At 32.3% G+C, this 17,202-nt stretch overlaps 1 protein-coding gene across 1 annotated transcript; it reads right to left on the minus strand.

Annotated features, from left to right (window-relative positions):
• Window positions 1-803: 803 nt before the first annotated feature.
• Window positions 804-15,493, minus strand: LOC111710411 (A-agglutinin anchorage subunit). Its single transcript, XM_023484492.1, has 11 exons — window positions 15,403-15,493; window positions 14,484-14,583; window positions 11,608-11,763; window positions 8,271-8,523; window positions 7,884-7,974; window positions 7,172-7,264; window positions 6,065-6,144; window positions 4,880-4,944; window positions 4,244-4,303; window positions 3,182-3,251; window positions 804-1,659 (listed from the first exon to the last, which is right to left on the minus strand). The coding sequence occupies exons 1-11, from the start codon at window positions 15,485-15,487 to the stop codon at window positions 1,585-1,587; spliced, it is 1,128 nt and encodes a 375-aa protein (XP_023340260.1). The 5' UTR covers window positions 15,488-15,493; the 3' UTR covers window positions 804-1,584.
• Window positions 15,494-17,202: the final 1,709 nt, after the last annotated feature.

Consider the following 17,202-nt stretch of genomic DNA (forward strand, 5'->3'; position numbering starts at 1 on the left):
TACCCTTAAACATAAATTTAAAAGTTTAAATTAAATTAGTTGTATATATTTAAAAGTTTAAATTAAATTAGCTGTATATATTTAAAAGTTTAAATTAAAATAGTTGTATAATATTTAAAAGTTAAATTTTTTGTTCTATTCTATAATTGTTGAATAAGCTGGCCGGAGCTATGATTAAAAACACGTATTATTTATTCTAATTCCTGAAATTTACTTGAATTTGCCGTCCCATTAAAGGGACTGTAAGCGTAATTTCAAGTGACACTCCATGCAAAGATGACAATGCTCGATTAACAACGGTACCCTCATTTGCGGTTTCTCTCCGAAAGTGACTTGCGCATTTCTTGTTTATAAGAAGCAATGAGAATACTCACAGAAATTAACACTTTTCGACAGAAAAAAAAAAAATTTTGATCAGATAAAGGTTTTAAGGGTATTGTTGCAAATCGGAAATTGTCATCTTTGCTTAAAGGGTCACTTATAATAACGCTTACTGTCCCTTTAAACATATAATTTCTTGTATAATATTCTTTAATACAATTTATTTCTATAAAATATATATGTATATATATATTAAGTATTTACAATACATGGTATAATAAATAGAGGTTGATGAGATTCATTTAACAAACAAACATTAAAAACTTTATTTTAAATTTTATTCAAAAATAAGTTTTAGTTTTGATGAAATGGAGATTATAGGATTCATTTTAAAAAAACTTAAATCATTTTGCCAAAGAATAGATTTAATTAAATTAAAATGATTCAAGAAACTTTGGATGACGGTTTTGAAGGTTTTTATCTTTTTTAGAAACAAACCATATTTTGGAATGATTTTGAAGGTTTCCATATTTAAAATTCAAGTATGTACAATTTTACAAGATTACAGTGATATCAATTATCAATAAAAGGAAAATCAGACTTTCTTATTTTACCCCCCAACTTAAACTTTCCTAAAATTGTTGGATATTTCAGTATGTTTAGGACCACGGTTTCCTGGTTGAGATTCAAGGGTTGACATTTTGGTTGATATTTTTTATCGTAAGACAGTGGGACCCATAAAACTGTGGAATAGGAAGACGGGACTTAAGCAATTTTAAGTGTATTTAATGTTTTTATAAAATATAGTTTTAACGGTAGCTGCAACTAATTATTGGGTCTGTAGTCTGTACATTACATTTGGTTACCTAAAATCAACATTTGAGTCTAACAGTCGTCTTCCTATTCCACAGTTTTATGGGTCTTTATAAATTGAGCAATATTTCAAAACAAATCAATTGACAAGAATGAAGCCAAATTGTTGAAGTGACAGTAATTGAATTCCGAATATTTAAAGTATTTGGACACGTAATGTAATATTATGAAACTTTCTTTTCTTTTCCTCAGGAATTTAAAAATCTCAACATGAAATAAAATGTGAAAATATGTTTAACAATGGCTTTTAGTTTAGTTTCACAATCCAAAGTTTCCCAGTTTGAGGCAAATTCCATTTTGCGTGGGAACTGCACGTGGTGTTTTCACTTGACACAGGCGGGGTATCGAATTGCGGCATTTCTTGTGTACACGCGCGCTCTGATTTGCGGATTACTTGCGTCGGGTTAGATCGATCAATGGTCGGCTGTCACAGGCGTACTTCTTGCACTCATGAACTTCATAGCCCTGAAATAAAAATAGATCAAATTTTGTACTTTCCAGCTAGTTCTCAAACTGCATAGCTGTCCTTTAAATATGTTGTTTTACATTAAATATATCTCATGCACGATATGGCTCAAAATTATTTAGAGTAGAGTAGAGTAGAGTAGAGTAGAGTAGAGAAGAGAAGAGAAGAGAAGAGTAGAGTAGAGTAGACTAGGGTAGAGTTGAGTAGAGTAGAGTAGAGTAGAGTAGAGTAGAAGGGGGGGGGATTGGTAGGAAGGACAGAAGAGTGTTACACTGTTCTTGAGACGGGTAAAAGAAAATTTAGGGGTTAAACTTTAGAAGGGGGGCGTACACTAGAAAAGAACACTTGCAGTTAAGTTATGACAAGGTGGATAAAAGAAAGACAAAAAGAAGAAAATAAATTACTCGTTAATTAATTGAATACAGAATAATAGAAAAAAGACGTATAAGGCGTAAATTTGAAAATGTTTCAAAAATGGAGAAGGAAAATTACAAAAAGGAAAGTATTGGTTAACCCAAGATATTTAAGAAATGTAGCAACCAATTATAAAACGTGATTTCTCTTCTGGCCGCTGACATCTTGGTATTCAATAATGTCACCAAACCACTTTTAACAAGCCCTTGACCTACGCAGGACGCAATCTTCCATATTACCCAGATACTACTTTTTAGAGCCGTTTTACTAACAGTTTTGTAACATGCATCAGCAGTACACATATAACAATTTAAAATGAATTAAAATGAACAGAGCAAAATTAATGAAAAATATTTGAGGAAATTTACTGTCTTTTATCCCAAATCCAAATTTTTAAAAGTTTAATCAAAAATGAAAAAATTTTGTCAAATAAAAGGGACTGAAAGCTTATTTTCTAATGACTCTCCATGCAAAGATGAGAATTGTCCGATTCATAAAGATACCCTTAAACCATAAAGGTTCCCTTAAACCATAAAGATACCCTTAAACATAAAGGTACCCATAAACCATAAAGGTTCCCTTAAACCATAAAGGTTCCCTTAAACCATAAAGGTTCCCTTAAACCATAAAGGTTCCCTTAAACCATAAAGGTTCCCTTAAACCATAAAGGTACCCTTAAACCATAAAGGTTCCCTTAAACCATAAAGGTTCCCTTAAATCATAAAGGTTCCCATAAACCATAAAGGTTCCCTTAAACGCTTGTCTGAGCAGTTGCATGAAATAGATATCCATGGTTGAATATTGAAAAACTGTTATTTTCAATTGATGCTCATATATCCTACAGAATATATCCTACAGAATATATCCTAGAAAAGTGACCTGTGTATTTTCACGGCAGGAAACGTATAGGAATTATCAGAAATAAACACCTTTAAGTCTAGGAAAACGACAATATCTCCCACAATATTGATAAGATAAAGATTTCAAGGGTAACGTTGTGAATCGGGCATTAAAGTTCAGTAGAAATTATGCTTATAGTCCCTTTATATATATATTTCTTGATTTACCTGGCTTACAGTCCCTTTATATATATATTTCTTGATTTACCTGGCTCACAGACTTCTTAAAGGTTTCAATTCTTGAAGACAGTTTTGTTGGTATAATCCAATCTAATGCCCTAGAATAATAACAATGATGACAACAATGATGACAACAATGATGACAACAATGATGACAACAATGATGACAACAATGATGACAACGACAATGACAACAATGATGATAACAATGATGACAACGACAATGACAAAAATGATGACAACAATGATGACAACAATGATGACAACGACAATGACAAAAATGATGACAACAATGATGATAACAATGATGACAACGACAATGACAACAATGATGACAACAACAATGACAAAAATGATGACAACAATGATGAGAACAATGATGACAACGAAAAGACAAAAAGGATGATAACGACAATGACAACAATGATGACAACGTCAATGACAATAATAATAACACCCTGAGTGGTGGTCTTGCATTTAGGCCTAGGTCATTTCATTTCAAGCCTTGCCAACTCTTGTCTTTCTTCAGGGGTTTAATTTGAATTCTTCATGTTGATTACATTAATGTGATTTCCGCATGAAAAATGTTTCTTAATAGTTATGTAAAGCTGACATTGATTGCACAGGAGATTGAAAAAATTTACAGGTCCAAAACATGCATGAAAATAATAATCTCTGTTTGTATGTTTGTTTGTATGTCCGATCATAACTCTGGAACCCCTTCACCGATGTGCCTCAAATTTAGATGAGGGAACTCGGAAGAAGCATTGGAATGTTCTTAGCTGGGTTTAAAGATGCTAAGTTGAGTGGGTTCATTTTTATGACCAATTTCTTATTCATGTTACCATAGGTACAACTATAGGTCCTATCTATCTATCTACACTGCTCTGGTAAAGCGTAACCATAGTGTGACTATGGTTCTACCTATTGTAGAACCTCTAAGAAATTGGCCATTATTGTGGGAAAATATGTAAAGTAACTATATGTACCCAGAGCATATTAAAGCTAGCATATTATAAAATGATACAACAACACACAAAGGAATGGTATGTATGCAAACAAAAACTGAAGAAACAGATATTTTACTGACCTCAAAAGATAATCTATTCCTGATAGATTTTTAGCCTTTGTTCCTAACTCACAGACAACCCTGGAAATGATTTAAAATCTATAAATTGGAAGGAAAAAATATTTTTTCTAGACTTTTTTTTCAGAATATAAAGAAATAATTGAATACAAAATCAGAAAATTCGGTGATGGTGATGGACCAAACCTCTGTAGAGTAAAAAAAGTAGATATTAGATCCACATTTTATTGAAAATATATTTCGGACTGGGTTGACCCTCGTCAATTCTAACGATATAATAACCATCAAAATCGATTAAAAAAAAAACCACAAGAAAAAAAACAAACAAAAAAGATTATTTAAAAAAAGATGAAAATGGGTATAATAAAAAAAATATAAATCAAATAACCCTGAATCAAAATAAATAAGTTATACAAATACAAAGTTGAGTTTATCAGAGGATTTAGTTAGAAACGGATTACTGATTAAAAAAGAGATTAACTTAACAATGCAAAAGTCGTGGCTACTGGTTTGCTTTAGCAGTTTATTTGATAGAGAATAAAGTCAATTATCATATGGTAGTTGAGTCTCATCCACCGTAGGTAAAAATGTAGTTTGTTTTACACTAAATTTTGGGGATTACCGTATGCTTTTTCCTACCTGTCCATGCACTCTTCACTCTCTAGAACTTCGTAGTATTTCAACAGTAGATTATCCACCTCACCCTACATGAAATATTTATAAAAATAATCATCATAAATCAAATATTCATTAGAATTATCCACCTCACCCTAAATCAAATATTTATTACAATTATCCACCTCACCCTAAATTAAATATTTATTACAATTATCCACCTCACCCTAAATCAAATATTTATTACAATTATCCACCTCACCCTAAACCAAATGTTCAATAAAATTATCCACCTCACCCTAAATCAAATATTTAATAAAATTATCCACCTCACCCTAAATCAAATGTTTAATAAAATTATCCACCTCACCCTAAATCAAATATTTATTACAATTATCCACCTCACCCTAAATCAAATATCCATTGAAATTATCCACCTCACCCTAAATGAAATATTTAATAAAATTATCCACCTCGCCCTAAATCAAATATTTATTACAATTATCCACCTCACCCTAAATCAAATATTTATAATAATTTATCCCTATCCTACCCTACCTCACCCTACCCTATAGAAAATTGATGTAAAACTAGAAAACTATGAATGAATCAAATAGTAAAAGTTTTAAATATCAAAAGTTTACATCATAAGGTTACACAGATGTATAATTTGAAAATTTTAAGGCAATTGATCATTTACTTTTTAGATAACATAAATATTATATATTTACAGTAGAACCAAGCAAACTCTGGAAAAGCAAGACAACGGTTGGACTCAAGTTACGATTTTTAAATGTCAATAAACATGGAAGACATCAATTGTGCCCTGTGCAGTGTGCAGTGTAATACTTAAAAATTTTAATTTTAAAAATCAAATATATATAAGATTGCTTGGTGTCGTCTTCCTATTCTACAGTGTTTAATGGGTCTCACTGTAGGTGTTCTCAAATGTGCAATTTACGAAGCGGCAACTTCCTAATGGTTAGGTTAGGCGTTCTGAGGCGCAGCAGGCTGCAAGTGGGGCCGAACGTTGTGGCTAGTATGGGCTAGGGACCGAGCGCTGCGGCAAGAACAGGCCAGCAATGGGGCCTAGGTCTGCGGTTAGGACAAATTTGGGAAATTGGACATTTATGAAGTTGCTACTTGGGAAATTACCGCTTGGGGAAATGCCTTTAGGAAAGTACCTAAAATCTCGCTGTAAGTCTATACCTGAAGATTTGTGAAGGATCCGAACGGTGATTCTGTACTCTGTCGACCAGTAAACGATCTTCCATTGACAAAAACAACATCTATAACATAGAAAACATTTATTTATAAGATGGACAACATCTATAACATGGAAAACCTTTATTTATAAGATGGACAACATTTATTCATAAGATGGACAACATTTATTTCAAGATGCACAACATTTTTTTCAAGATGCACAACATTGTTTTCAAGATGGACAACATTTATTTAAATATGGGCAATATTTATTTAAAGATGGACAACATTTATTTCAAGATGGACAACATTTATTTCAAGATGGACAACATTTATTTCAAGATGGACAACATTTATTTATAAGTGATAGGCAACATTTATTTCATGATGGACAACATTTGTTTCAAGATGGCAACATTTATTTCAAGATGAACAACATTTATTTCAAGATGGACCACATTCATTTCAAGATGGACAACATTTATTTCACGAAGGACAATATTTATTTCAAGATGGACAACATTTATTTCACGATGGACAACATTTATTTTAAGATGGACAACAATTATTTCAAGATGGACAACATTTATTTCAAGATAAACAACATTTATTTCAAGAAGGACAACATTTATTTCGAGATGGACAACATTTATTTCAAGATGGACAACATTTATTTAAATATGGACAACATTTATTTCAAGATGGACAACATATATTTCAAGATGAACAACATTTAACATTTATTTCAAGATGGACAACATTTATTTCAAGATGGAGAACATTTATTACAAGATGGACAACATTTATTTCAAGATGGACAACATTTATTTCACGATGGACAACATTTATTTTAAATTTTAAATTTTATTTTTTTGCTTGAAGATAGACGACATTTATTATCAGAAAAGCGGAGAACATTTATTTTGAGGTTGGCACACAAGTTCTGGTTTTCGAAATCAAATAAATTGCAATTGTGCAGTGTTCACAGACAGACTCATTTCATTTAATAAGCAAAACACAAAAAGATTACTTAACTGGCCTGGCGTTTTAATATTACACAGTTTTATAAATCTCACAGTAACATCAAAACTAATGATATGATAAACTTACTGATGATAGAGAGGATAGCGAGGAAGCCAATGATGATGGTGATAGGGATTAGAATAATGACAAGAGGATCCAGTTCATTATCATCTCGTTCAACTGGAAGAAAAATAAATAGTTTCAATCTTAAAAAGATCAGGTTCTGCTGGCCGGAAAATCTCTGCATAATTCAAATTTCAAAGATGGAAAAAATTTCGGGATAAATATTTTCTTTTTGAAACATATTTTTGAACTTTGTGATACTAGATTAGTTAATAACGATTAACGCCGCTTTGAATATTCTAAATTTTATAAAAAGCTGATGAGCAACAGTACACTTTCTTAGCTGCAGTACACTTACTTAGCTGCAGTACACTTACTTAGCCACAGTACGCTTACTTAGCAACAGTACACTTACTTAGCTTCAGTACACTTACATAGCAACAGTACACTTACTTAGCTGCAGTACACTTACTTAGCAACAGTACACTTAAAAGCAACAGTACACTTAAAAGCAACAGTACACTTACTTAGCAAATGAACACTTACTTAACTGCAGTACACTTACTTAGCAACAGTACACTTACTTAGCAACAGTACACTTACGTAGCTGCAGGGCATTTACTTAGGTGCAGTACACTTACTTAGCAACAGTACACTTACTTAGCAACAGTACACTTACTTAGCAACAGTTCACTCACTTAACAACAGTACACTTACTTTGTTGCAGTACACTTACTTAGTTGAGTCTCTGGTACAACGGGGTAGTAGTAGTAGTAAAGGTTTCCAGTAGAGGCAGGAGCAGCATAGGTCTGTTCTACAGCTGGTGCCTAATATAGAAATTCATAGATAAAAAATGTTGCTAAGATTCATAGCGGTACCTATTGAACCTTTAAAAGAGAAAAAATTAGTTGTTTTCAATTGTGGTTCTCATTTGAAAAAAAGTCCGAAATTTACTCTAGTCCTTTAAAAAAAAGTAATGAGAAATAAAGTCATACTTATTTCTAATTTTTGGATAAAAATTCATGAATTTTTTTTCCTTTAATAATTTGCAGTACACATTTTCATAACTTTTTTTCCATAGGACTTTTTTAGTGCCAATACCTTGAATATAAGAAGATTTAACCTGATAAGTTGGTGCGACATCACTTCTCTGTTCTGCCGTGTCAGCTGATTCGATTTCATTTTCAAGTTTCGCGGATTTTTTCTCTGGGGCGTAGTCAGCTGTTGCAGGGGATCCGTTATACGAGATAGAGGCCACCGTCCCTGGGGTCTTGTAGGTTGAGGACAGAGAGGAGCTGGGGGAGGATTTAGAGGACTTTCCATTAGTAGCACTGTAGGAGGAGGTAAGAGTTTTAGAGAAGGAGGACGGAGATTTACTGAAATATGTAACGAATAAAAAATCAACGTATATAATCCACATTGGTCCAAGGATTGCAAGCTGTCACGCAAAAAATCTATGATAATTTTGCCAATTACATCTTTTAATCTAATGCAAAAACAATTGTTCAATAGTTCTAAAATATCAAGGGATAGAAAAAGTAAAACGAATTAGGGAGGTAGATCACAGGGAACGATATTGGGACACTGTAAAGTAAACCAAGTCCAGAAAATTGATGTAAGTTTTCAAAAGTCTGATCTATGTGAACCTTAAAATTTTAAGACTTTTCTCTTTAAATTTTGTAAAAAAGACAAAATAATTTGACTAACTTTCATACATCGACACAAAATGTTGGTCGTTTTATCGAGAATTGGCTAACTTATAAGAAGAAGGAGTGGGGAAGTCCTCTCTGCCCCCCCCCTTCTTGTGCACGCTTATCTCAAAGTGTGAATGAATAAAATGCAAAGTGACTATGTGAAAGAAGAAATAAAACGTGAAGTGTATGCATCTAGAAGTTTATATAGCCAATTATCTTTCTGCTGATTTTATCTTTAAAAGGACTGTCAGAGTAATTTCAATTCTGACCCTCCATGCGAAAATGACAATACCCGATTCACAACGGTACCCTAAAAACGTAGTCTGGTCAAAAATGTGGAATATACCGTTGTTATATTGACACTTATACATCTTATACATACTTGATCAGAAAAAGCTCTACAGGGTACCGTTGTAAATCGGGCATTGCCATCTTTGTATGAAGGGTCACTTAAAATTACGCTTACAGTCCCTTTAAACTTGTCCTGTACACTTCTTGCATTTAGATTGTATATCTGCAGCGAGTCATAATAAAAATAGTCCAGGTTTTAAATGCAAAAGATTTTACGTTAAACTGGATTTACGGATTTTTTAATTGGAAAATATTTTCTAAATATTTGATTTGTGAGTGACAGTTCTACTAGAATGCTGTTATCAGTCCTTTATTTCATAAATCAACTTAAATAATTAAAACTAAAATAAAGAAAAAACAGAGAACTCTCTAAAAGAAGAAAAAAGTTAAAAATTGGTAAGACCAGGAAAACCACAAGAAAAAAAAAATATTTACAAATTTTACAAAATCAAAAAAAAATCCTAAACCAAACTTTAGAATACATTTGAAATTTTAGAAAAATGGCAAATCAAAAAAGGTGAAAGTTAAAAGTAAAATAAAAATCATGTCCAATGTGCAACATAAGCTAAGAAATATTTATCATTGGTGAAATTTGTTTAAGAAATGCCCAGGGTTAAATAAACCACTTTCCCTGTTTATTCTGCAAATAATTTCCGCACGTTTTTTAATCATAATAACAACCGTATCATTTGTAACCCTTGGGCCAATCTCTGCAGAATAAACTGTGCAGAATAAACTGTGCAGAATAAACTGTGCAGAATAAACTGTGCAGAATTAACAATGCAGAAAATACTGTGCAGAATATACTGTGCAAAATACACTGTGCAGAATAAACTGTGCAGAATAAACTGTGCAGAATAAACTGTGCAGAATTAACAATGCAGAAAATACTGTGCAGAATATACTGTGCAAAATACACTGTGCAGAATTAACAGTGCAGAATAAAGTGTGCAGAATACACTGTGCAGAATAAACTATGCAGAATAAAGTGTGCAAAATAAACTGTGCAGAATGAACTGTGCAGAATAAACTATGCAGAATAAACTGTGCAGAATAAACTGTGCAGAACACACTGTGCAGAATAAACTCTGCAGAATAAACTGTGCAGAATAAACTGTGCAGAATAAAGTGTGCAAAATAAACTGTGCAAAATAAACTGTGCAGAATGAACTGTGCAGAATTAACAGGGCAGAATAAATAGTGCAGAATAAACTGTGCAGAATAAAGTGTGCAGAATAAACAGTGCAGAATAAACTGTGCAAAATAAACTCATGCAGAATATACTGTGCAGAATAAACAGTGCAGAATAAAGTGTGCAGAATAAACTGTGAAGAATAAACTGTGCAGAATAAACTATGCAGAATAAACTGTGCAGAATAAACTGTGCAAAATAAACTGTATTTTGCATATTTAACGTAAAAATGCAATAGCAATAAAAGCTTGTGAATAGTTCAGGTTAAATATTTTACACTGTTGAAAGGGGGAGCAACAAAAAATTAAGGTATATTATTATATCTAATTCAGGTATATTATTATATCTATTGGGCTCAACTTGAATTACCTTATTGTCATATTAGCTCAATGCAAGCTTAACCTTTTAGGATTTAAGATTGTATCTTTCTATTCTATATTCTATTATCTATTTGAGAAATGAGCACCTTAGGATGCGAATGATCCTTTGAATGCATGAGCGATCATTAAAATACATTTAGTATACTTAAGATACCAGTGATCCGCATACATATATAAGCTTTAGAATATGTATGTATGATCCTTAGGATACAATTAAGATCCTTGGGATATGTTTGATCCTTAGGATACATGTAAGATCCTTAGGACATTTATGATCCTTAGGATACATGTATGATCCTTAGGACATTTATGATCCTTAGAAAACATGTTCCATAAGCTGTAAACTCCGGTTTCATTTCAAGTACCATACAGACTATAAAACTGGGGGTGGAGATGCGCCATTAGCTTCGCAAAAATGACCTCCAAGTCTCCAGATTTGCAGAATTTGTGAAATTTATAAAAACAAAAATAAAACCTTTAAAATCAATTAAAATAGGCTTTTTATTACAAATTGTTTATTTTATCATGTTGAGATTTTTCGAAAAAAAAGTTTTTAGTGAATTTGGAGGCTTGGATATGTCATTTTTTTGCATGGCTCATGGCGCCTCTGCACCCCCTCCCTTCTAAAGCAAGCAGTACCGTACATATACAGACTATATATGGCAACCCGATTCTCAGAATATGTATGATCCTTCATATAAAGGATCCTTGAATATCCCTGAATACAGACGTCTGTTTATTGGTCGTGTACTCCAGTTGTACACAATGAACCCGTTGTGGAAAATATCGCATTTTCTACCCTTTAATAGATCTCTGTATTTCTTATCTGTGATTTTTGCTTACCTAGAACTGGAGGTTAAGAAGGACGAAGAAGGATTTGCGTACACAGGAGACCCCCGGCTCTCAGCACTGTACACTTGTACTGTAGAACTGGAGGAACTGTACACAGGCGACACAGCGTCGGTATCAGCTGATGCAGAAGCAGCCACGTCAGATGATCTAAATAAGAAGTCAGAAATTTTGTGTTGTGAATCTCAGGATCAAGAATTAATCTCCATCTTATGAAGATCTACAGAGTAATTAAATTCCTCTTTGAAATCTTGTAGTAGTCGTACCCTGCAGGGATAACTTGAATTGAGAGACAAAGCATCAATTCTCGACTTTAAAGGGAGTTTTGAACCTCGAATTTGTGCTCAAACTCAGGATTTATAGATCTTTAAAAAGTTTAATATGTCTCAAATGAATCCGAAAGAAGTTTTCCACAATACTGCATACTCAGTTCAACTACCTTACATAGCTGGTCACTCCCTTTAAAAGGGTGAACGCATTTGATGTTGAGATCAAGTGTTCAAGATTAATATTATCCACAAAAAACGTGTTGATCTCAGTGAATTAACCAGGGGGCGGAAACGTCATGTATGTGTGTCTGTACCAAAAGAGAGTGTGTAAGTAATATCGAAATGAAGTTGTGTACTGTAGGTATATACAGTACATAAAAATCTCGGTATTTTTACAGTCTAGGAGAGTACATTTTTTATTGTTAATTGTTTACATAAAAATAAGTTTAATATATATTTAATATAATATTCATACATTTAAATCAACACTATAAAGCCAAATTTTCATGCAAAGAATATAATTTGATTAAAGTTTACAATAAACTACTCGTTATTGAAGCTTAATAATTAACGACAATAATCTGCAATTTCCTTGACTGAAGTCACGTTGTGTGTCTGTACAAAAGAGTGTGCGTGTGTAATACCGAACTCGTCTGTAAAGCAGTGCGACTGGCTTTGTCATACCAGACCAGCGCCATTTCCTTTCCCTTTATTTTTATTCCCTGGAATTAACAAATTTAAGAACTTACTAAACTAAAGTGTATTGTATAATCTTTCACATCGGTAATTATAAAACTTTTCAGCATCAAAAATACATTAGATACCCATGTGTTTCTCTTTTAAAATTGATTTTCAAATGTGGTTTCTTAGTAAAAGAGACTTGTAAACGTATGCTACCAGTGCCACACTATTGACCAAATAAAGGTTTGAAGAGTACCAATGTTAATCGATCATGGAGGGTTATTTCCTTTAGGTTTAGCATTTAACTTAAAATCCAAATTTAGAAAACCTTGTATCAGAAAATGTAAACAGCATGATATTTGTGAATTTAGAAAACCTTAGGGGAGGGATAATATTCTTCAGTAAATATAAACGTAGAGGTTTGGACGAAAACACATGATACAAATTCAACGAATATATTAACTTGATTGTCATTTTTGGGTTGAAGTTTCCTTGCTAATTTAAAAAGATTGATTTTACCACTAAATTGCAGTAAAAACAGTTATGTGAGAAAATTGATAAATTTTTATTACTTTCACCAATTCGCATATTTCAAATTATTGAAAAGATAAGCTATCATAGAACTAAACGTAATAGTTTATTTTTTATATAATCACAATAGCTAAACGCAAAAGATAAAAACAATAAAAATATGAATAATTTATAAACTATACTTTTAAAAATCGAATTTCTTTACTGCTCAACAACTAATTTTTAGAAACATTAGGGGTACAAAAATGTATTTGACAAATTTAAAAAAAGCCATGGTATATTTTTAAGATTTTGGAAATTTCTCAAATGACGGTCCAAGATACCCAGGCATTTGTGGAATTCACCAATTCCCAGACATTTGAGAAATTTCCAAAATCTTAAAAATATACCACCCTCAAATATCTGTAGGCATTTGACATTTTTGATAATTACTGTCACTCCCTCCAGAGCTTTTATCAGATTTTGTTTCCTTATTGAAAACAATCTACAGAGCATCAAGAATTATGAATCAACATTTGAGACAGGGCCAACTTTAAAGTGTTTTAAGGCCATGGCTTTTTTTGGAATTTGGGAAATTTGGGGAATTTCCCGAATGCCTGGGTATCTAGGAAATTTCCCAAATGCCTGGGTATCTGGGAAATTTCCCAAATGCCTAGGTTTTGGGGAAATTTCCCAAATATTCAGTCATTTGAGAACCTTCCAAAATCTTAAAAATATACCACCCTCAAATACCTATAGGAATTTCGGAAATTTCCCAAATGCCTGGGTATCTGGAAATTTCCCAAATGCCTGGGAATATGCGAAATTTCCCAAATGCCAGGGTATCTGGGAAATTTCCCAAATGCCTGGGTATCTGGAAATTTCCCAAATGCATGGGTATCTGGGAAATTTCCAAAATGCCTGGGTTTATGCGAAATTTCCCAAATGCCTATTTTAAAAAAAAATGTAAATGCTGTCGTGTCATGAAGCTCTGAAAGTTAAGAATTGAGATTTTAAAGTTGCGCCTATTCCTATCAGTGTAAAAGGATCATATTTAAACAATAAATATGTAAAAGGGATTGTAAGTGTAATTTCAAGTGACCCTTCGTGCAATAACGGCAATGCCCGTAATTACAAGGGTACCCTTGAACCCTTAATCTGATCATAACTGTGAAATGTGGAGGACAACTAAAAGAACAGTTTAAGGAAACTGAAACATCAATATCTAATTCATGCTTGATCAGACAAAGCTTTTAATGGTACCGTTGTAAATCAGGCACTGCCATCTTTGCATTGTAGGTTCACTATAGGAATAACACCTACATTTTTTTAATAAAAAGAGGAAGTAATTTTAAATGCAAGGCAGATAGAAGGCATTTAAGAATAAGAAAAAAGACGACATAAAAATACCTTTCTAGGTCGTCAGCTGACACAGAGTACACAGTTTGTTTACTCACAGGTGCGTTATAACTGTTACTCTTCGTTATAGGTACAGTGTACGAGGAACCAACTGAAAAAAAGTAAAGTTATAAATTTATCCTTAACAATCGTTACAGTACATTTAATACAGGGTGCTCCACAAAGCATGGCACTGTAGAAACTACTAAGGTCGTCTTTGAACTTGAAAATTGAATCAAAAAGTGTTGTGTACTACTTTGAGCTTTTAAAGTCGTACAACAGAGTATGGAAAGCTGAAGGTTGCCTAATTTTTACTGTTTGTTAGAAATTAAAGAGTTCAACGATCTTCAAGCCGTTTGTCATACTTTTAGGGGAACCGTGTACTTATACAAATAAGCAACAATATATGTTTATAGGTTGTGTACGTCTTTGTAAAGATACGAACTATATTCGAGATTGTTTTCAGAGTATTTAAAACAAAGTAGATTTTGAAAAGAAGATAAAATAAAATTAAAAAAATAATAAAATAAGATGACTACAATAAATCAACGATAAAGTGACCAATGAAAATAAATATATAAATCAACCCGACCAATAAAATTGATAATATTAATAAAATTAATTATATAAATAAAAAAAAGTAACAAATCTACAAAAATGAAAAGTGTCTATTTGTTTGTCTGTATTTAATAAAAGTCAAAACGGCTGAACCGATCCGGCCCAATTTTTATGTGGAAACTCACATAACTTAAAAGACGATTTAGAGACGGTAACATTGAAAAAAATTTGCCCGGGAAAAATCTAACTAAAAATTTTACTGGCCTAAATCAACAAATAGCGATAATTATCTGTTATAATATTGGCTTATAAAAACTACTTCTAAATTGTTCGCCAATAATGTTTTAAATATATTTTAATGATTATTATAAACCTGGATTGCTATAGGATGATATAGGAACCTCATCAGCCCCCGTTAGTACAGCTTCAATGCTCAAAAATAAAACTAAGAACTTCATTTTTCTGAAGAAAAAAAAACAATTTAAGAATCTTAACTATTTTTATTGTAAATATATCTATGGTATTTTACCCTCGAAAATAAAAGACTTGAATGGCATGCACTAGAAGTTAACAGTTGTTACAGAAAATTAGTCCAAAATTAGTCCAAAAGCTAATCTAATTTTCGTAAATTTTGATTTTCGATCGCATTTGGTTTTATATATATTTTTTGTTTGTATCTATAACTTTATTAATTTAACATAATTTTCTTCATTTTGTTTCCTAGCCTTTTAATTTTTGCCTTTTCAAAGTTAAAAACTATTATGCATTTTGTTGAATGTAAAAAAAAGTTTAAGCTTAAATATTAAACATCGAAGAAGGAAAACCTTGAATTATTTAAAAATAATGGACAATCATAAATATTTTGAGCTTTGTAATAAACATGGCTGTTGGCTTTATATTAATGTCCAATGTCTTTATGTTGTACGTACTTTTTTTGCTAAAAATAATGGCTCATTAAAATCGGATATATTATAAATCTTTTTTTTAAATGATAAAAATCTATCTTTTCCCGAAATCTGAAAACGACCTGCGCTGCGCCTGATTCAAAATTCCAATCAATCTAAAATTTCACAAAATGCTCATACTGGACCATATTACCCGATGCACCAACAAAAATGTTTTTTACCCCCTTCGTATGTCATATGAAAACGAAAATATTAAAATTTACATTCATTTATTAAGCGACATAAACATGAAACAACTCACAGTGGAAAAAGAACTTTTCTACAACTTAAAAAAAGAAAAATGACATTTTCCTATCCTGGAAAGGGCGATTACATTTTCCTATCCTGTAAAGGGCGATTACATTTTCCTATCCTGGAAAGGGCGATTATATTTTCCTATCCTGGGAAGGGCGATTACATTTTCCTATCCTGGAAAGGGCGATTACATTTTCCTATCCTGTAAAGGGCGATTACATTTTCCTATCCTGGAAAGGGCGATTACATTTTCCTATCCTGGGAAGGGCGATTACATTTTCCTATCCTGGAAAGGGCGATTACATTTTCCTATCCTGGGAAGGGCGATTACATTTTCCTATCCTGGAAAGGGCGATTACATTTTATAAATGTAGAGAATCCTATAGTATTTTAAATACAATGGATTCTTTTACAGTATTAAGGAGATAGATATATTGTGATCATGTGAAATAATTAGTAGACGATTTTTTAATAGCAAGTAAAAAATCGACATTTAAATTTAAAATCCTCCTGAAAACATCTGAAGAGAAATAAAATAAAACGAAGGACTAAACTAAAATATTTTCACTAAGCATATATGATAAAATTCATTTCAAAAGAATTCCTTATCGAATATTTTCTCCATACTTGACCACCTACCGGTGTTCCTAAGGCNCATTTAAGGCCTATCCCCAACCATAAACCCCTCTGAGGCCTACCTCCCCCCTGACCCCCTGCAGTTTAGTGGTACAAGCCAAGAAGATTACGCAACTGTAAAACCAGGTGGGCAAAATATACAGACGCAAAACAAACAATATATATATAAACATTGCTATCAGTTTGAATGCAATATGTGAACATACGCAAAATATAAGCGTAAAAAATGTTCAAACGTTGTCTGCGAAAAGCGGTTTCTGTTTGGTTCCATTTTTGATTTTTGAAAAAAAAGTGTTTCAAAAATCTTACACGTATTTGTAATTTTCATACGTTACAAA

This window comes from Eurytemora carolleeae, unplaced genomic scaffold, assembly GCF_000591075.1.
Source record: "Eurytemora carolleeae unplaced genomic scaffold, Eaff_2.0 scaffold1036, whole genome shotgun sequence".
In the NCBI taxonomy this organism is placed as follows: Eukaryota; Metazoa; Arthropoda; class Copepoda; order Calanoida; family Temoridae; genus Eurytemora; species Eurytemora carolleeae.